The sequence below is a fragment of the Nycticebus coucang genome, chromosome 10 (assembly GCF_027406575.1).
Source record: "Nycticebus coucang isolate mNycCou1 chromosome 10, mNycCou1.pri, whole genome shotgun sequence".
NCBI lineage: Eukaryota > Metazoa > Chordata > Mammalia > Primates > Lorisidae > Nycticebus > Nycticebus coucang.
The window spans coordinates 76,015,685-76,038,214 of NC_069789.1; the positions used below are offsets into that span (position 1 = coordinate 76,015,685).

At 35.5% G+C, this 22,530-nt stretch overlaps 1 protein-coding gene across 2 annotated transcripts in view; it reads right to left on the minus strand.

Moving 5' to 3' along the window:
• Positions 1-22,530, minus strand: part of HMCN1 (hemicentin 1) — a 496,417-nt gene that overhangs the window by 158,654 nt on the left and 315,233 nt on the right. For both annotated transcript variants that reach the window (XM_053606928.1, XM_053606927.1), the window contains 9 exons: positions 22,063-22,341; positions 20,798-21,079; positions 19,675-19,780; positions 18,627-18,796; positions 17,359-17,513; positions 12,946-13,069; positions 3,186-3,287; positions 2,216-2,392; positions 1,084-1,235 (listed from right to left, as the gene is read on the minus strand). In XM_053606928.1, the coding sequence (XP_053462903.1) occupies positions 1,084-1,235; positions 2,216-2,392; positions 3,186-3,287; positions 12,946-13,069; positions 17,359-17,513; positions 18,627-18,796; positions 19,675-19,780; positions 20,798-21,079; positions 22,063-22,341 (1,547 nt within the window). The remainder of the gene's footprint in view (positions 1-1,083; positions 1,236-2,215; positions 2,393-3,185; positions 3,288-12,945; positions 13,070-17,358; positions 17,514-18,626; positions 18,797-19,674; positions 19,781-20,797; positions 21,080-22,062; positions 22,342-22,530) is intronic.

Here is a 22,530-nt window from a genome sequence, read left to right on the forward strand (position 1 = left end):
ATCCCTTCTTTACACAGTGGAAGAATGTGAGAGGCTAGGATTAAACTTGGTAATGACCACTGAAATTAAGTCTTTATATACAACTCCACGTGAAAGTTAAATTTCATCCAGAAAGAGAGAGAGACCGCCACCAAGGGAGAAAGATAAAGGGCTTCTAATTTTTTTTTTTTTCGGACAAACAGTAGGAAGTTAAAATAAACCACAAAGTCGTAGCCAAGTTAACAATTAGCCACAGTCATTGTCCTTTTATCCCACTGAGTCAGTTGTTTCTCTAAAATATTGACATAATCTCTGGATCTTCTATGATCTCAAATTCTGAAAAGCATTGGATTTTCAAGAAAAGCTGAAGAAATAGACTGTTAGGAGAACTATGCAGCAAGATAAAATTAAACTTTAAATTAGATGTTTGTGCTCTGTATGTTTAACTTTGGATCAATGTTATAAACTTAAGCAAGTTTTTCTAAAACAATTCTATTTTTAATGAAGTTTTCATTACAATTTTTCTTATATTATTATTTGATGTTTTCCTGGAAATATGTAAGTTCCGTGTAGTTCATTATCATTTCCAGTCGCTTAAACATAAATTCTACCAGGAAATCCTTGTTTTAGGTGATGAACGTTTCATTGTATCAATTATCTTTCCTGATACTACCTGTTTCCCCGAAAATAAGACATCCTCCGAAAATAAGACCTACTTACAGGAAAGATAAGATGTCCCCTGAAAATAAGACCTAGTGCATCTTTGGGAGCACACCTTAAAATAAGACACTGTCTTATTTTCGGGGAAACAGGGTAGTAAAAAAAGTGCAGTGAAATAGGTAGAAAATAACACATATCTAAAACAAATGCTCCAAAAAATAAAATCTACAAGTCAGGTACAAAAACTCTTAGAAATACTGAACTTTTAATGAATTGTTTAGGAATACTAATTGTGGGTTCATGGTATTTACAGCTGCGCATTTGTATTTTTTTTGTAACATTAGTGAATCATTATTCTCCAAATCTCGTGGATAGATTTACCTGTTTGCACTTCATGTATTGAATAATCAAGTGGTAAATTTTACAAGAAATGAAAGACAGTACCTGTATTCCATTAGCAAAACTGGACACAGGGCTTCCATCTTTCAACCAGGTCAGACTTGGGGCAGGGATACCTCTGGCTTCACATTCTAACCTCACCAGATTATTAACCACCACTGGCACCATGTTATTGTTGCCAGAAATCGATGGGGGCACTGCAAAAAAAAAAAAAAAGTAAGATATGTTAAAATCACAGGATTTGCCATCTCAAAATAATGAAAACTATGTGTAATATGCACACAATAATGTATTTTTACAGGATTTTTTTTGTTTGTTTTTGTTTTTGGTAAATTCTTTCACAACTTATTTGAGATCTAAGCATAGCCATCCATAAGTAGGATATCACTATCTTTATTTTTAAGATGTGGAAAAGAATATTTTGCTAGTTTATTTAGGAAATCTAATTTTTAATGCCAGAGTGGATATTCATTTCTTGATTTCCAGGCACCTGTATCTGTGTTTATACATCTATTTGACCCCTTCACTGTATCCACTATAGTATAACTATTAACGCATCTTTAAAAGCATATTAGAGATTATAACTTAGAAATATTTGTTTAGCTAATACCTATGATTTTGTTAGAGGTTACAAGCAGGGGTTACTGTCACTGGATAATAAAAGTGTCAATGAGTAGGCCAGGAGTGGTGGCTCATGCCTATAATCCTAGCACTCTGGGTGGCCGAGGTGGGTGGATTATTTGAACTTCCAAGTTCAAGACTAGACTGAGCAAGAGTGAGACCCATCTCTACTAAAAATAGAAAAACTAGTCAGGCGTAGTGGTGAGCACCTGTAATCCCAGCCACTTGGGAGGCTCAGGCAAGAGGATTTCTTGAGCCTAAGAGTTTGAGGTCACTGTGAACTATGACATCAGGGCACTCTAGCCAGGAGCAACAGAGTAAGACTCTGTCTCCAAAAGAAAAAGAATGTCAATGACTATTTCAACAACTCATCTAAAGCAAACTTAAGTCAACCGCATGTGAACACCGAGCATTTTAACAGAATTGGGACCATAGCACCCTTACATAAAGATGATAACATACTCTTTCAAATATTTACACTAGAATTTTATAGAAAAACTTAATCATTTTGAATACTTGTTTACCCTAGGATAAATCTGGGAGAAGGAGTACTAACCATGAACTTGCAGACTGTACAGTAACTCTGTCGCTCCAGCTGAGTTGATGGCCACACATTTATACAGGCCAGCATCTGAGATTTGGGCACTTTCAATATTAATGATCTGTCCTCTGTTCAAGAAAGTTATGCTGCTGGAACCTGAGAGTGGACGATTATCTTTGTACCATGTAATAACTGAAAGGGAAAGGGGATAGCTCTATGTGAAATGTTTCTTTTAAAATTAAATATAGTACATTGGATCTTAACTAAAATGGCACAATTGTGCTATTCTTACACTTATCATTTGAATTTACTCTGTTTAAATAAATACCTCTTTAGGCTGTATTTTTAAGAGAAAGTAACACTAGGTAAAACACCAAGAGTTAAGTCCATATGCATCTTGAAAATGAATTTAGAGAAAAGATATTCTTTATGGTATTTGACAGTGACCCTCAATTTATTTCTTTTTGTTGTATATTTCCTCTCATCAATAAAAGTTGTCTATGTCAAATCAAAATGAAATACCATACACTCTATTAGCCTCAAAAATTATATTACTATTGATTCATATGAATAACCTATCAGTGATGGAAATACGCAAAATATACAAATGTGGTCTCATCAGAATGACAATTTGGCTTATCTTCATTAAGATACTTTGTAAAAGTAAAAAATATATTTTCAACATAAATGTATATAAAATACCCATGTGGCTTGTGGCCACAATATAGACAACAAGATAATTAAGATATTCACATAGTTTTACACTGTTTAGATGGACAAATTATTTCCTCTGTTTAAAAGCAATGAAATTTCAAAAATATCATCTACCTAATTCTGATATTCTGATCAATGTTGTTTTTACTCTTGAAATGTATTCTATAAACTTTCTTTTATTAGTAATTAGTATGTTATGCTCATAACCAGTTTCAGTTATTCCCCGTAATCTTAAAATGTTAATAAGTCACAGAGCTGAAAGCAAACATACCAGGTAAAGGATACCCAGCTGCCTTACACTCCAGCTGGATAGGGCTGTTTACTACCACTGTCTCATTCAGCATCGTCCCTGCGTCTTCCAGATTAGGTGGTTCTACAAGGGGCCCAAACAGATAATTATTTCACCTAAGAAGGATATTTACACAAATATTGTTTGCTCAATGAAAAATATAATTTTTCTTCCTTCCTTTTTGTTTCTTTCCCATATATACACTGATATATTCGGGTAAAAGTATATTATTAAGTAAAAATGAAGAACTGGATGAAAAAAGATCTTAATAAGTTTTCTAGGTCATATATTTCTTTGTTACTTTCTTGCCTTGGGAGGCTCAGGCAAGAGGATTTCTTGAGCCTAAGAGTTTGAGGTCACTGTGAACTATGACATCAGGGTACTCTAGCCAGGGGCAACAGAGAAAGTTTGAAACCTCTAAAAATGGTACATTTTAGTATGTCCTACTCAGAAATTGACTCTGCAGTGAAACAAAAAATAAAGTCATGAAGTGCTTGTAAAATAAAATTACCCAACCAGGTTGTGTATACATGTGCCTGCATATGTGTCTATATTTATAGTTACCAAAATATATATATATGTATTCAAGTGACAACGTAATATGGTCAAAACAGAATTCTAGCACACAAAAGTATCAATAAAGTTTTTATAACCACAATTTAATAGAATGATTTTTAAAAGAATATAAATCAATAACAAAAATATAAAGCTATCTATAGGGGAGAAAACCTCAATAAAGATAAAATCAGGGGCAGCACCTGTGGTTCAGTGGGTAAGGTGCCGGCCCCATATACCAAGAGTGGTGGTTTTGAACCCCGCCCCGGCCAAACGACAAAACAAACAAAAAAATAGCCAGGCATTGTGTTAGGCGCCTGTAGTCCCAGCTACTCTGGAGGCTGAGGCAAGAGAATCGTCTAAGCCCAGGAGTTGGAGGTTGCTGTGAGCTGTGATGCCACAGCACTCTACCCAGGGCGATAAAGTGAGACTCTGTCTCTTAAAAAAAAAAAAAAGATGAAATCAAGATAAAAGTTTAGGCTTAAAAATACAAATTAAAATGAAATTGATTAATATTAAGACCTATGGGTAGTCACGAAAGCAGTACAGTATTTAAAGGAAATATTTTCTTTTTTTTTTTTTTTGGCCAGGGGTGGGTTTGAGCCCACCATCTCCAGTGTATGGAACTGGTGCCCCACTGCTTTAAGCCATAGGAGCCTCCCTTATAGGAAATCTTAAGACTAAACTAGCCCATCAAAAAACTAAGAAATAATGGGAAAAAGGTGTTCTAAGCATTCAACCCAGAATGTAGGAAAAGACCAATACAATAAACCAAAAAGAGGCTATGTATAAAGAAATAATAAAATAAAAGGCAGGAAAAAAAATCACCAAAGAAAACAAATAAAACCAAAGGACAATTTAACTCGAAGTTGTTTTTTGACAAGTCTGAAATGAAGCCTATTGTCAGAGAGGGATGACTTTTCAAACCAGACCTCTGTTTTTCTGAGAGTTCTTCCTGAAGACTCACCCTAGAACTCACTCCTCCTTCACTCCTGCGATTCCTTTTGTATTCATCTAATTGTGTATGTTAACCTTCCTGTTTGAAATGCCTAGAATGTTTCTGTTTTCTGCCCTGAATTCTGATTACCAATATAATATTCACAGGCAAATGACCTTTAAATATGGGTATCTGACTTTTCCAACTGGAAAAAGAAAAGGAAAAGTAATCAGTCCATGGTGCATTCCTTCAAGACAGTTATTTAAATACTCACTTGAAGCCTTCTGGACTGAAGTGCTCATTGAAGGCTTTGACAGACTACACAGCTGCTGTAATAAAACATTATGATGGGAATAAGACATAGACGAGCTATGCAGTGGGCTGACTATTTCTCACTTCACTAGAGAACATAAAGAAAAAAATGATTGGATGTCAACAAGACTGTCAGAGCGGTGACTTGAAAAATCCACTATTCCTCCATTAAAGAAATAAAAACACTGGAAAAACTGTCAAAATCAACTTTTTCAGAACCGTGGAAATCAACCAAAGAATTGCAATAATCCATGCATGAAGTGTTTATTTAAAAATTTTTTTAAAAAGTTAAATCTCTAAATCTCATTAAGACCAGTAGGCTTTTTGGCATTTAAACTCATCTTACTCTTGTCACCCTCCCCCTAGCTCAGGCAAACGTCATAATCCTATAACCACAAAGAAAAAAGCAGCCTAGCAGATGTGGGAGGGAGCTGCCTAAAGCCCCATTCTGAGAGAACTGTCATTATTTGACCCCTCTAGCTCTTCCTTAGAATTTGCAGGATTTATCTTTATTTAACTAGACTCAGAGTTTCTGTGTGTGAAAAACTTTTTCTCCTGGGTGTTTTAAAGTCTGTAAAAATAGCCTTTATAGAACTTGTTCAGGAAAGTTAGTTTCCTTTGCTTCTGTAATAAATTACAGGCAGTCCCCAAGGTTATGAATGAGATAGGTTCTATAAGTTTGTTCTTCGGCTGAAGTTGTATGTAAGTTGGAAACAGGTACATTTACCTATTTCCTGTAATAGCCCCCATTTGTAAGTGCGAGTCATTTATCAATTGGATGTTTGTAATTCAGGATTGCCTCTACCTCAAACTTGGTAACTTAAACAATATAGTTTTGTAGGTCAGAAGTCCCACATAGCTTTATTGGGTTAGAATGAAGGTGTCAGCCAAGCTGAGTTCCTTTCTGGAGGCTCTAGTCTAGAGAAAGTGTTTCTTTGCCTTTTCTGACTTCCAGAGGCCATTACTTCCACTATTGAAGCTGGCAATGGGTGGGGCAGGTAGGTGGATGTGGAGCATTCTTTCTACACATCTAAAGGCTGAACAAACTTAAAGTTGGATAAATTCAAAGAAATCCGCACTAAAATATCATAATCAAGCTGTTTAAAAATGAAGACAAAGAGAGAATTTGGAAAGCAGTGCAAGAGAAGTGACTTATCAGGTGTAAGTTTCCTCAATTATTCAAAGTTCTGAAAAAAAAGTGACTATCAACCAAGAATTCTACATCCAGAAATTTTGTCTTTTAAAAATAAAGAAGAAAATAATTCATTAATTATTTCCTAGAAAAACAAAAACTGAAAAATTCATTACTAGCTACCTGCCTTACAAGAAATATGAAAAAAAGTTCTTCAGGCTGAAATAATTCTAATGCACATAAAAAAACAAGGAGCACTGGCAGAGGTAACTACATAAGTATAAGACAGCAAAAATTGTGTGTTTTGTTCATAACTTTTTTCTTTTATTGATTTAAAAGACAAAAGCATAAAGCATAATTATAAATCTGTGTTGATGGTTATATAATGTTATTGTATTATAATAAGAATGACATAAAGGAAGGAAAGAAAAGGGAACTATATAGGATTAAAGTTTATGTGATAAGGAGCTAATCTTCAGAATATACATATAAAGGACACTTACAATGCAACAATATAGACAATTCAATTTTTAAAATGGGCAAAGAATAGATGTTTTTCCAAAGAAGATACATAAGTGACCAGTAGGCACGTGAAAAGATGCTCAACATACGTGGTCACTACTAAGGAAACAGAAATCAAAACCACACTGAGAACCACCTCACATCTGTATTAAAAGAGACAGTCAATAAAAAATGTTGGCAAGAATGTTCAGAAATTTGAAGCCTCAGACATTGCTGATGATAACGTAAAATAATGCAGCCACTTTGAAGTATGGCGATTGTTCAAATGGTTAAATATATAGTTACCACATGCTTTAGCAATTCTATTCCTTGGTATATACAAAAGAAGAATAAAGTCCATCCACATAAAAGTCTGTACATGAATGGTTATAGCAGCATTATTTGTAACAGCCCCAAAGTGGACACAATTCAAATGTCCTTCAACTGACGAACGGATAAACAACTGTGGTATATCCATACAATGGAAAGTGATTTGTACATAGAAAAGAATAAAATACTGATGCATACTATTTTGGATGAATCTTGAAAACATGGTAAATGAAAGAAGCTAGACACAAAATTCCACATACTATATGAGTTCATTTAAATACAATGTCAAGAAAAGACAAATTATAATTGAAAGTACAGGGTGACTGTAAAGTTTGTGTGCAATTTAAATCAGTTGTTGTTGGGGCCTGGGGAAGAGGGAATAGAAATTTATTGCTAATGTTAATGAGGTTTGTTTTGGGGGTGACAAACAAGAATTAGCAGAACTTTGGAATGAGTTAGTGGTGATGTTTATATAACTTTCTAAATATACTAAAATCACTGAATTGTGTACTCTAAAATTGTGAACTTTCTAGTATGTGAATTGTATCTGTGATCTAAACATAAGTGATAACAAGCTCAGAATTTTAACGCTTAACTTAAGAAATCATCAGAGAATCAAGGAGTGGCCATAACTGAGACAAAAATCTCTTATAAGAATTAGTCTGATTTTTTGCTCATTATATTCCAACACAATTTTAATTTACAGATTCAGAGGGTTGAAAAAAAAAAAAACCAACTTCTTTTTCTACTCCAAAGAGTCAGAGATAAAAATTATTGCTTAGAATTTTTTTTTTTTCCGAAATCTTCCATTAAGTCTTCTCAGTCAGACCTAACAAACAGAAGGGCATTAACTTAGCCCATTGTTTCTGGTGTCCCCAAAGTAGTCATCATTTAAAACATGTTTTAGAAATGTCAAAACAGAACAGTGTACCTAAAAGAGCAAAGGTGACTTTATGGGGGCAAGACATGATTGTAAGAGGGACTTTACCTAACAATTGCAATCAGTGTAACCTGGCTTATTGTACCCTCAATGAATCCCCAACAATAAAAAAAAAAAGAAAGAAAAGAGCAAAGGTGAAGACCAAAGACCTCTGCACAGAAAAGCTATTTGGGTCTGGTAGCTAGTCCATGGGACAGACAAGAAATACATGGACTGGAAACCTATTAAATCTTGAGGGGATTGTTTGCCAAAAAGTTACAATTCTGCCTACAAAAGCCTGTGATAGTTCAATGTTCCAAGCACCAAAGAGTTCCAATGTTAGTCCAAATAATAAATAGAAGAAAAACTTGGCTTCTTTCTTATTTTATGGTCAAAAAAAGTAAATACAAATTCCATTATTCCCCACTAGTATTTAAATGGATATTTCTGGATTTAGGAAAACATTGTTCTAGACAGAGCATCAGTAAGGTAACAATATATTAACAATAAGAAGTCTGCATCCTTCAAACAGGAGGTTGAATTCCAATTAATTAAATGGCTTCTTTTCTTTTCTTCTCTTTTCTTTTCTTTTCTTTTCTTTTCTTTTCTTTTCTCAGAACTGGATATACATATTATGCCCAAACTATTCTACCTTCTCCATGACACATCATGAACTAGATTCTACCTATTACTTTAACCTCTTAGGGCATGAATTGACTCTTTTAAATCTTGGTTAAATTTTGAATTAATATATAACTGATCTAAAAGTGATTTGGGTGAGTTAATATTTATTCTCTATTGAAAGTATGAAATAGTGAGGAATAAATTAATCTACACCATGAAAATAGTATAGTTGAGTCCTGAATGAAGTTAGCCATTACAAAAGAAAAAAAAATATTCCCCACAACATTCCCAAGTCTCCTTTAGGCCACAAGTCATCTATTAAACAAAACACAGAAATGATAGAGAAACCTTTTTCTGAGTGGGTGTTAGCAGGTGTTAGCCAAGCAAATACTTTTTAAAAATAAAAATAAGGGGGGGTGGTGGCTACTAATGCTTTTACCAGACAACTAATAGAGACAGAAAAGGGTTCCTGGCCAATAGTGAGGGCAGGAAGACTTTAGATATATTTGTCAAAATGTTGCAGTGAGAAGGGCCAAACATCAAAGATGTGTTTTGTCAAAACAGTCTTCATGCTACCCTGCCTGGATGTTGACCAGCAATCGGGTACCAGGTAAAGATTTTCCATGACTGTGGTGTGTTATCACTGTTCCTTCCCATTTTGCAGATGAAGAGTCTAAGTTTTTAGAAAGTTAACATCTAAGCACATTGTCCTCCCAGTATTAATTGGCAATGGGTTGGGTCCCACATTCTAAGCCCATGCTTTTAATCACAACACCTACTTCTTCTGGGCACTTCACCTTTGTTTATTTTTCCTAGGAAATAATTATATGCAGATAAAATAAACGCTTGAGCTATTAGACCCCAAATCATTTGTTTGTGGAAACATCTGTCTCCCTGAAAATATTTGAGGTTTAGATATAATTTAATAGTCTGACCTAGAATATAAAAACTTTCAGAATTATGAAACTGTGATGATCAAAAAAGACCACCTACTGTGGATTCCTGCCTTTATAATAGATAGAACTCCCCCACTGGAAGCCTCATGAGAATGCTCCTCTTCTCAGGACCGTGACTTGGTCTTCTAGTCCAGGAGGCAAAGCACCCTTGCTGCAGCTGTTGGAAACACTTTTTGCTATGATTAAAAGAATGGGAGTATCTAAATCTTTTTACAAGAAAGAAAAGTATTAAACAATTGGAATGTTAAGTATCTTAGGATCAAACATATTTTGGATGAAAACTATAGTAAAGGCATATTTGTTGAATCTGTTATCTATTAACAAAGATTGTGATTAAAACAAATCCTAACTTCAAAATGACTATAGGGTCACTTAAATAAATAACGACTGAATTACATGATGATTGCTTCCTTATGGATTTTTCAATGCCCTTCTTAATATATAGCACCAGAATTGGATGCAATACTTTGGAAGCTTTCAAAGAGCAAGAGTATTAACAGGACTAGTTCCTTTCTCATTCCTCTGTTACAACTTCTATTACTAACTTCTAAGATTGATTTGATTCTTATAAAACTGAATTCGCACATCTACAGAAACTGAAGCAATCCAAATCCAAATCCAAATACTCAAGTATTTCTTTTTGTTGTTGTTGTTTCCTTCTTTTTTAAACTTATTTCAAATTAATATGAGGGTACGAAATTTTTAGATTACATTGTTCTCACTTAGGGTGTGCTATATACCTTTGCATTGTGCCCCTTAGGTGAGATTCCACCAATTGCCCTCTCTCCTTTGCCAATGGTCTCCCCCGCCCCGACCTTGTCCTTCCTCCTTCTGCCCCTGTACTAGACTATATTTGTGTTTTGTTGCTCATATGAGCATGTAATTGTTTATATATCGATTTCATCAAATACTCAAGTATTTCAATGTGCAGTGTCTTCAAGCAACCACTCTTTTTACATCCTATCCTTACGTAATTTTTCACATCATATTAAAACTTGTCATTTTAACTGCTGAGATCTTTTCAATGTCTATCATCTAATCTCTTAGAAATTCCTACACTTTCTTTAAACATCTCCAGCTGTCACTGAAGTTGTTAATACAAGCACTGGAGAGGATAGAGTCAAGTTTGGAGCCTCATGCACCCCATATGACGTTGCTGTCATGAATGGCAAGATGATATTCCAACTTTCTGCCCAGATTCTAGTCACATGCACTTAGCCAACCACCTCCTCCAGGCTGATAATAATTAGCATTAGATTAGAAATTCACTCCATCATCTGTGCTCCCTTCAGGGAGATGAACTGTTATCTAGACAAGCCAAAATCTTATTAAATGAAATGTTTTAAGATACTATAACTTACTTCCATTCTATGATATATATTATACAAAAAAAGATGATTTTGTATTATTTTTCTGATTTAGCAATTTTTAGCAACCCTAACTATGACTAACCTTCTGTTTCTCTTTCTTTTCACATTAACCCAGATGTTTTCCAGCCTGCTCCCCTTCTCTTTGATGATTTTCCATGTAGATGTATACCCTAATTGCATCTCCTGCCAACAACATGTTGTCACAATATTCAGACTGTAGGTTTACAGACTTGCATTTTCTTAAAAATCAATTCTGCTTTTTCTCTTCTGTTGTAACTCTTTATTTGATGGGATACTTTGTTTTTTTCATGGACTCTAGTTTTCAGTAATTCTTGACTACATTGGCAAGTCTCTACACCAATCTTTACTGTCTGGGCCAATGTTTGTCCAAATATTGGCTCACAGACTACCTGCATCAGAAATGTCATTTCAAGATGCTTGGGACTGGGCCCAGGAATCTGTATTTTTATTACGCAACACCTATGATTTTTATGAACACTGATATGTAAGAGCGCCTGTTCTAGAAAAATTTGTCCTACTTATGAAAACATGCACTCTTTTCTTCATTATAGAGCCTTCATTTAAGTATTTTAAACCAGTCTAGAGAACAAAATGTTATTCTTTTTTCTAATGTCTCATAGAATGGAAGTGAGAAACAGTAGCTGTTACCATTTATTAAGTACCTATCAAGTGGGAGATATTTTATATCTATTATCTCTAAACCTCAAAACTACTGTGGCAGTTAGATACTCGGAATAATTAAGGGATTTACTCAAGTTTGGCCAAACTTGGCCTGACTCTAGTGCCTGAGATGACTGCACCATACCATGTTATCCCACTTCACTGTTTTTTTCTTTTAAAGTAGAGGCCAGATAAGAACTGAAATTGATGGTTGAGGGAAAAGCAACAGCTTGTTAAAAGAGGAGAAAAGGAGCTTCAGGCAAGGGAAATAGGAGGGGGAAACACAGCTCATTCCCAACATATTCTTAGATGGAAATGGAAGCAAAGAATGAAATTAGAAAAATTTAATATCCAATTAAAACTTTTCTAGTATTTACTCTTTCATTTGTTAAATATTTTTTGAGTGCCTTCTATATACCTATAATTAAGCTAGGGCATTATTCTAGGTTGAATTCCTCAGTAAATATAGAATGAATACATGTATGAATGATTAAATGAATAAAAGGTTGAACAAGTAATCATATCAGTTATAGAAAATGAATAACGTGTACATGGAAATCTTAAACTGTTTTCTGTAACTACGCTGGCTGAATTAGGAAAGTCCTGCCCTCCAATTCTTGGCTTTTTTTTTTTTTTTTTTTTTTTTGATGAGCCTCTAGATATTTGAAGACTTCTATTCAAGGTCATGTAGTCTTTCAAGTTTACTGTCAACCTGTAATAGTAATGAGGTGCTCTATGACCACCCAGGTTTTTGTTTTTTTTTGTAGAGACAGAGTCTCACTTTATGGCCCTCGGTAGAGTGCCGTGGCCTCACACAGCTCACAGAAACCTCCAACTCCTGGGCTTAAGCGATTCTCTTGCCTCAGCCTCCCAAGTAGCTGGGACTACAGGCGCCCACCACAACGCCCGGCTATTTTTTGGTTGCAGTTTGGCCGGGGCTGGGTTTGAACCCACCACCCTCAGCATATGGAGCTGGCGCCTTACCGACTGAGCCACAGGTGCCGCCCCACCCAGGGTTTTTATTAAAGCACATAGGAGACGGTCTTGAGCCAAGGATAGCTCCTAATCACAAAATCCCTTTCACAGGCAGGTATGACCATCACAGGCAACTAAGGAACAATGCTACAACTTCTGTCCTTCCAACAAAAACCATCTGCAGAAAGTTATACATTAACAGAATACAGATACTTTAAAACACAGCGCAGGATATTTATTTACAGGCTCCAGCACATCCTATTTGACAACTCGAAAACTGAAGATCTTAATATGAGCAAATATAATTATGTAATGTCAAAAAAACCCCTAGTTTTTCTCATACAGACTAAAATATTTATCTTATACTGAATTTTAATAAAAATGAGCCCACCCTGTTCTAAAACAAAGCCATAGAAATATTCTTTTGTTAAGATGTGGAAATTACATTACCATGCACATGCAATTGAATGTGCTGTTGTGTTTCTCCAGCTGCATTGGTAGCCACACATGTATATTGGCCAGCATCCGCCATCAGGGCTTTGGCAATCTGCAGAACTCGACCAGAAGACTGTATCTAATTGGGAGCAGAAAGCATGGGAGAATTTTGTACTTTATACTTGGACTTGAAAATATTCACTGGGATAAAAAAAACTCATTTAAATTTATAATATCCGGTTATATCTTCACGCCAATACACTAATTATCTCTTGATAGGTCAGAGCCAGATTACTTCATCATGCACAAGAAGATAGACTAATTCGATAGAAAACCTTTTCTTATTCATTGGAAAATGTAAAATAAAATAACCTAAGTCCAGACTGCTGGTATAGTCATAAAACTCCACTGAATAAAAGACGTTAGCACTGAACTATGAAGTATGGGATGAAAATTTGAGCCATTTGAAAAAACATGGCACATTTATATAACACTTCATAAATAGTTTGAAAACAATAATCTTTTTTGATTAAATGGTTATGGGGGCCAGAAAACAACAGAATTTTAAAATATGAATAATGAAAATGTGGATAAATTTCTTCCTGTTTTTCCTTTTTTCCCTTTGAAACCCATTGCAACTGGCCTCCACCATTTTGAAACTGCCATTCAGAGGTTTATTCTTTGAAACTGATTCTTCAGAGGTTACTAGTAATTTCCACTCACATTGTATAGCATCCTATGTGGTAATCTCATACTCTCTTCCACCATGTATAGCATTTGGCATGGATGACCATTCTATTCCTTGAACCTCTCTGCTTTCTGGGTGTAGATCAGCATTCCCTTGGTTTTTATTCTGTCTCAGGACATTTCATTACAGAATCTGCTTCTTCTTCTTCTTGGCAGGAAACACAGCTCTCTGACAGTTTCCATTCAAACCCATGGCATCAACAAAAAAACCTTATGTAGACTCCTCAATTTCCAGCTTTAGCCTCACCTTCTCTCCTGACTTCTATGCTTATAGTTTAAGCTCTCTGCTGAACAGGTTAGTATGTCAGATTCAACACATCTAGAAGTAAGATCATAAACCTATCTCTAAAACCTGCTTCTCACTCAATGTTCCAACCTTGTTAAATGGCACCTACTCCAAATGGTTTTGAAGTCCACTTTCACTCCTATTAATTATATCGCTGTATGTTTCTCAAATCCCCTGTTTTCCATTTCCACCACCACTGTGGGATTAAAATAGCTTTTTAATGAATGTTCCAGTGTCTCGAGCCTCAACAACTAGCAATCTGTCTTGCATACTGTTCTAGAATAAATTGTTTAAAATGCAAATTTGATCCTTTTACCAGTCCCCTTTCAAAGCTTGTTTGTGGCTCCCCACCTTGTTCAGAATGAAATCCAAACTCAGCACAGCTCTCCAGGCTCACCACATTCTGACCCCAAATGACCTTCTCTCCAGACTTACCCATGTGAACTCCCTTTTAACCTATTCTCCATTCATACTGTCATAAACACATTCATACATTTATATGTATGTCTCTGGACAATTACATGTGGCCTCCACATGCCATAATTTTTTAAGACTTTCAATTGGGTTAGTCCTTTCTCCTTTTTCTTCTTTATTTCCTCTTTGAATTAACTCATCCATGCTCATAGTTTCAAATAATATTGATGTGCCAATATCTCCAGCCAGAGCTTTCCTCTGAACTCCAGTACCACATCTTCAATATTTATTAACATCTCTACTAGTTTACCTTAAAATCATCTCAACCCCCCAAAGCTTAAAACTCAAATTACAGTTTTTTCCCTGCAAATGTGTCCTCCTCAATAGTCTTCTGCCTCATTGGATGGCAACACCACCAATGTGGTTATGTGAGCTCGGTTAGTAGGGATCTTCCCTGACACATCCCTCTCCCTCAGCTTTCATAAACAATCCTTAACCAACCTCCAATGCTTTAACTAATACATAACTCTCAAATTTATCCAAGTATCCTCCTCTCTGCGGCCAGCATAGAAGTCCAAATTTCTCTTTTCTTCCTCATAAACAAAAGCAAATAGGTGCTAGTTGGTTTCTACATTATCCAGTCTTGACTCCTCCTATTTACCTCTTAGAAAGGGTTCAGGATAGCTGAACTTGATCATGTCACTCCTCTCTTAAAACTCTTCAAAGGCTCCCCATTACCTCAAAGTAAAGATGAAATCATTCACCTTATTTAAGTGTCCCGTATCTGGACCTAATCTGTAACCACCTCTCCCTTGCTCTCTCCCTCAGAACACTGGCTTGCTTTCTGGTCCTCAAGAGGAGTCATGCTCTATTTTACTTTATGTTTTTTTTTTAATACACTTCTTGGTTCTCCTCCATTAATTCACCCCTTTAATTTCTACATGGTCTTCAGAGCTGTGCTCAAAGGCTTTCCCCATAAATTTCCCTCATTTCAAAGGCTTTCTTCAGTATATGTTCTTATACTTCTCTATTTTTTATCTTAAAACTATCATTAGAGTTTGCAATTCTATTTCTGTATGATTGTGATAATTGTCTATGTTCTATGTAAACAATTGTTTCCCTGCACCATGTTTGAAGGCTACATACTGAACCTTTAATGAGCATAAAGTCGTAAGATTAGTTCCACTGGATTTGAGATAGGAATAATAAATTAACAGATGTGTATTACTTCTTCTAGAAAAAGAACATGATACAGCTCTCATTATGGAAGTTACTATAAGTCAAATTCAAGCCCACATTAGTCAATTAACTTGATCCCAGTAGCAAAATCTATGAATTTTTATTTTCATTATTCTCACTTTAGCTTAACCATAATTTATTTATCTACTTAATTTCAGATTAATATAAGGGTGCAAACCATTAGGGTCTATAATGTACACATGACAGGTTAAAGTCAGAGTTGTAGCTGTGTCCCACACCCAGGGAATGTGCCACATATTCACGCATTGTACCCACTGGGTGGGAAGCTACCTAATCACCTGCCCCATTCCCCCTACCCCCTTCTTGAATGTAATTTAGTTTTGCTCTCATGTGGGTCTGTGACTGTTAATCTCCTAGTTTCAAATTGGTATTATGTGTATTGCTTATTTTTCCAATCTTAAGATACTCAAAAGAATGTTCTCCAAATCCATCCATGTTGTTACAAAGGAAGTAGCAAAATCTACTTCTTTTTTATGGCTGAACAGTACTCCATGGTATACATATACACAGTTTGTTAATTCATTCAGGTGTGATGGGTACTTGGGTTGATGCTTAGCACCATAAGAGAATCAAAGATACCCCAGTTCTCATCAGCACGGTCCCAAACAAAACCCTGGCATGACACTCTGTGGAAACTGACAAACCAATTTTATAATTTATGTGGAAATGCAGCAGATCAAGAACAGACAAAATGCTGTAGAAAGAGGAACAATGCTAGAGGTTAACATCACTTAATTTAAAAACTTATAGTAATTATAATTTTTAAAATGCATAATTTAGGTTACCTAGGTTTCAAATCTGTATTTTTCTTCCATGTATTTATCTATCTCTCTATCTACTAATTTAACAAATATGTACTGAAATACAGTTTTATTCCAGGGAAAATACTTAGTATAAAGGATACAGAAGTGAATTTATTCTCAGAGACTGAGTCTCTGCCCTCTTTAAGCTTATACACTAGTTTTTAAAAAATGTTTTTTCAAGACTTATTTCACTTTTATTTATGTAAATGTGACTTTACCTTAATTTTAGTCTAAGGTAAACATATTGGAGATATGTTGGCTTATTATTGATCAACATCATTCATCTATGAGACACCAGTTTTTCAATAGCTAAATCAAGTATAAACCAAAATAATAAAAAAATGCCCACTACGTCAAAATCAATATCATTGTTAAGGTATTTAGTTTTTAATTCCATTCTTCAAATCAAAATATTACGTTAAATTCTTTAAAATACTATGGGAAACACGTATTGTTTTCGTACATTTTCTGCAAAATCTTCCAAGAAGAAAATCTACAATTAAGAAAGAACAGGCTAGAGAGAAGGGAGAGATAGGGAGAGATTTGTTAAAGAACAAAATTATAGCTAAATAGGAGGAGTAAGTTCCAGGGCTCTATCACTGTCAAATGACTGTAGCCAATAATAATTTATTATACAGTTTCAGATAGCTAGAAGGAAGATATCCAATGTTCCCAACACAAAGAAATGCTTGAGATGACATATATGCTAATTTCCCTGATCTGTTCACTATACATGATACATACTGAAATAACACTATGTGTCCCCCCATGAATATGTATGATCATTATTTGTCAATTAAAAATAAAATAGAATAAAAGCCTCCCCTACCCAAGAAGAAAGAAAGAAAGAATAATGTGATAGCTCCAGGAAGATCAATGTAACTTTCTCAATTCAGGCTCAGCAATATTTATAGTTACTTTGAGGTTTCCTTGGGCAGTGTTCACAGGTTGGCCATCTTTCAACCACGTAATGGATGGATTTGGAATGCCATTGGCTATGCACTGCAAAGCGATGGGCTTGTATTTCACCACAGCTCTCTCAGAAAGGCCTGAAGGCTTGATTGTTGGAGGAACTAGATTTCAGGACAGGAAGAAGGGAATAAAAATCATAATCATTGGGGTCAAACACTTCAAAATATATAGGCAAGAACCCGAAATCTTAAAATTTAGAAAAAAGCAAGTCCCTATTTTAACAATCAATGAAATAATTTAATTTACAATTTCTAGCAATTTTAGAGGTAATTTATTTCTTAACTAGATCTCTAATTCACCAGAGAATAAGTAAAATGTACTTATGGTTACTGCAATGCACATGAATGTTTGGCTTACACCTTTTGCTGTTTTTCCCCAGTCTATAATGACCTACCCTTTTTCTACCTCAGTAAGTCAGAGTGGGTTTCCACCTTTATTTGTACTGTATGACTCTGCCTTCCACAAGGCTGATTGAATGTGGGATGGAAATTTGATTTAAGCTGGGTCTACCATATTCCCTTCCTCATGAACTAGAATTGAAACTGAGTAATAGGATTATCTATGTCCCATCAGGGGACAGGGGACTTTAGCCAGAAACAATAGTCTGAAGAGTCAGGGGTAGAAGGAAATTGACATTCTTAGAAACCTCTTCTTGCAGCTTGCAAAAGGCTCTCCAGCATCTGGGTACAGTCCTTCCCTTCCCAAGTTCTGCTGGCAAGTGAGACACAGAACACCCTGGCAGAGGGTTGCTTCTGTCATTAGATTAATGGTTATAATCCTAATGTTCTCTGAATGTACTTACATGCCCTGGATCATGCAATCACATCCTCAGCCTCCATTTCTGAAAACTACTGTATTCACAAGCCTTGTTTTGGTTAAAACTTTAAATGCTAATACAACCCCTTTGCTTGCAAGTTGCTTCCTGCCTCTTCTGTCTTATTTGGCCTCATTCCTCAGATCTTCCCATTTTATGTAAAATACACTTTCTAACATTTAAATTCTACCTCGGTGTATTCACATGATACCTCTTGGCTAAGTCTCTGTGTCAGGAAAGTGTGTAAAATCTGCCATGATGTAATTCAAATTCCTGTCTTTCATATTGCTTTCCATACCTCAAGATATATCCAGATTATTGAGATACAAGCTGAATTAGATAATAAAACCGTATATAAATAAATTTAAACTGCAATACTCCCATTCCTTCTTCAATATACCATGAACAGTCACTTCAAATTCCTTCTTGTGGTCTCCAGCGGTGTTTGTTGCCACACACTGATAAAGACCAGTGTCTGACACTTGAGCCTGAGTGATAATTAGTTTATGCCCATTAAGTAAAATCTTGACTCCATCCCTTCCGTCAATTAGCTGGCCATCCTTCAGCCACCTATTGAAAAGGCAAAAAGAAGTCTGAATATATATTTAAATTAAGTATTACCATTTCCTAGTAGAGATAGATATATATTCCCTATTGTGTATTTGCCTAATGTCCTCGTTCCTTACCATGTAAAATAAATTGAAAATGAAAAAGAGAAGTAAAATAGAAACCTGGCTTGACTTCAAAGTTGGCATATTGTTGAAACCCAATAATTACGTGTTGAGTTTTTAATTCTTTTACTAATTTTAGGCTATAAACAGAGGCAAAGGTCCCTAAATATTACTCATTTCAATGTCTAAACCGTATTATCCATCAAAATATACATAATCTTAAAACATCTATAGCATAAACCCTGAAATAATATAGTATTGTATTTTTATGTTTCTTATGAGCTATCCTTTTCCATTTAGTTTTTCAGTCAGGTACAGACATCTCTCATTCCTTCCATCAACTATTTCTTTGCATATCCCATGGCACCTTGAAAATGAAAGCTTAAATATTCAACAAATGCTTTGTAAATGAAAGAATAAGAAAAAAGGAGTGGTAAATGCATATGCCATTAACCATGTCCGTGTGCCTGATATGTCCGGTGAACATTTTATTTAGTGGTTTGTTGAACATGTTAGTGTCTTAGGAAAGTATGGCATTAATACTGCTTCCCAGACTGTCTGGAAATGTGATTTGTAAGACAAAGTAATGGAATTCTAATTGAGCAAAATTAGGTACCCTGTGGCTATCAAGTAGAAGTTGCCTTGAATCCAGCATGTCTTTTAAAAGAGGAATATAAAGAATCACCCTTTAATGATCTAGAACATCTCTCAAGATATCTCTAAAACACTTAAATTTAAAAAGTGGGAGGTATTTAGAAGACATACCAAGACCCTTACATGATAGTTGGTGGGGGAGAGCCTGTCACGTGACAATCAAGCTCCAGTAAGTTGTTGACCATCACAATGAAGTAAGATGTTTCATCTCCTTCTACCACTGGTGGCACTAGAAAACAGCAGGGATGTAATAAAGAAATGTATACAAGGAAAAAAACACACCATCACATCAAGCAATACTAAGTAGTGGTTTAGAAAGTTAATAACAACAACAATGTAGCAGTCTGGTACGTGAAGGGAATTTGAAATGTATTTTATAAAGAATGCTCACCAAGATCAATAAATGTACTTTTGACATATCATGGCTATTTCTTTATCTGTCATTATGGTGTGCTGATGCCATGTGAATACAAAGTGGATTCACTTTTTATATTATTTTCATAAGAACAAGAGAAGGAAAACCCTCAAACTGGGCCATCTATTCAAAAGCTTTCAAGATGACTTCTCAAGGCCCAGAGACTAAGTTTCCTGTTAGTCTCTGGCACAGTGCTCAGGACAGAAGACCATGTTGTTGCTCGCTTCAATTAGACATATGTCATAGATGTAATAATGCATCTATGCCATTGCAAATACAAGTATACTTATCAAAATCAGGGGAAAAGTTATGTTCTAGTTCCTGGAATCTCAGTAAAAAAAATTCATCTCTTAGTTATAATACAGTACAGAGTTGAACAGATAATTATACCTTCTTTTAAATATATTTTACTATTGCATGAACAAAAAAAAAGTATTTGGAGACTTTACATCTTTTGTATTAACCTAGATGGAGGTGGAACACATTCTTCTTAGTAAAGCATCACAAGAATGGAAAAGCAAGAATCCAGTGAACTCAATTCTAAAATAACCATAGTAGATGAGCTAGTATAAGTGGTGGGGTAGGGGAACAAGCTAGCAGGTAGAGGGCAGGAGGGAAGGAGATGGGGGTCACGGTGGATAGCACACCTCTGGAGGGTGGGACACAAGTATAAGAGAGACTTACAAATGCAATCATGTAACCTAATTCTTTGTACCCTCAATGGATCCCAAATAATAATATAAAAAAATCATTAAAAAAAAAAAAGCATTTAATAAACTAATCAGGCTCTCCTATGAATCTGAGAACCCAGGTAGTGGCATCTTTATTTACCCAAGACATCAACTTCATATTTGATTTCCTTCTCTCCTGCCACACTGGTGGCCACACATATATACTGTCCTTGATCAACTTCTTGGGCACTCATAATTTCAAGTTTCTTCCCACCAGCTTCTATAAGGATGTTGTCACTGGCTTTCACAGGTACGCCATCTTTTAGCCAGGTAAGAACTGGAGGAGGGTTGCCAGCAGCTCTGCACTCCAGTGTCAGTGAATGATTCATAACTACTTGCTTACTCAAAGGTGTAGCCAAGTCACCTTCAATCACTGGAGGAACTAGGGAGAAAAACAGTAATATTTCAGGCCATTCTTTGTGTGGTCACAAAGTATGTCCTAATGAAATGAAGAAGATTTTTGTTCTCATAAACTTTGACCATATCTGCCAGTCCCCTCTAAGCTGTTGAGGAAAGAATTTCTTGGTTCAGCTGATCAGCAACTTTTCTAATTATTCTGGAATGCTCTGCACTATCTGACTTACGGAGGACAAACAGTGGAGAATGATCTTAATCACAACAACTACTTTACCTTCTCTATGAGAACAAATAGTCTAGAATCAGGAGTATTTAATCTTTTATTTTTCCTGCTGTGCATTGGAAGAAGAGTTGTCTTGGGCGACAGATTATAACACAAACCCTAATGAAAGCTGATGAGCAAAAAAAAAAAAAGTCCATACATAATTCTCATGATGTTTAATACCACATAAGGAAAATAGGCCTCAAATAAAGGCCTCAATGGATCCCAAATAATAATAAAAAAAATCTGGGGTAGATGTTTCAAGTAACATGGGCAAAATCAGTCAAATGAATTATCCACTTATTATTTTTCTTTTTTAGAGACAGAGTCTCACTTTGTTGCCCTTGGTAGAGTGCCGTGGTGTCACACAGCTCACAGCAACCTCCAACTCCTGGGCTTAGGTGATTCTTTTGCCTCAGCCTCCCGAGTAGCTAGGACTACAGGCACTCACCACAAAGCCTGGCTATTTTTTGGTTGCAGTTTGGCTGGTGCTGGGTTTGAACCCACCACCCTTGCATATGAGGCCAGCACCCCACCCACTGAGCCACAGGTGCTACCCGCCACTTCTTGCTAACTATAGCTTTTGTAAATATTTTCTAAATCATGGTACAAATTCTTCCAATTCATATTCATGAATATTAAAAAAAGCCAAACTCCCAAAGGTTTATTAGTGAAGAAACAATATTAGAAATAATAGGTATATAACTATATAAAAGTATATAGTTAAAGCATGTATTTTTCCTTACCATAGACATCCACGTGGAATGATTTTTCAGCAATTCCTGCAACATTGGTTACATGACATGTATATGTTGCTGAATCAGAGACTTGCGCTCGAGGAATATGAAGAAATTGTCCTTTATCAATGTAAAGTATTTGTGAGCTGGACATGACTGGCCAGCCATCCTTATACCAAGTAATAGCAGGCATTGGAAGTCCCCGTGTTTCACATTCCAGTTTAATCATACTGTTGATCAATACTGATATTTCAGCAGTGACATTCCCTCCTTTAATACTGGGTGGAACTACAAAGGATTTCAGAACAAAAACAAGTCTTCTAAGTTTCAGGATCTGCATCAAAATCTTCAATGCTAGAGATATTTAAATAATACATTTAAAGTAAATGTGAATTAAACATTACTAGGAAGTCTGTGATTTATCTCCCGATAATTAGTTGCCTGTATTGTCAAAACAATCTTTACCACCCTCCTTTT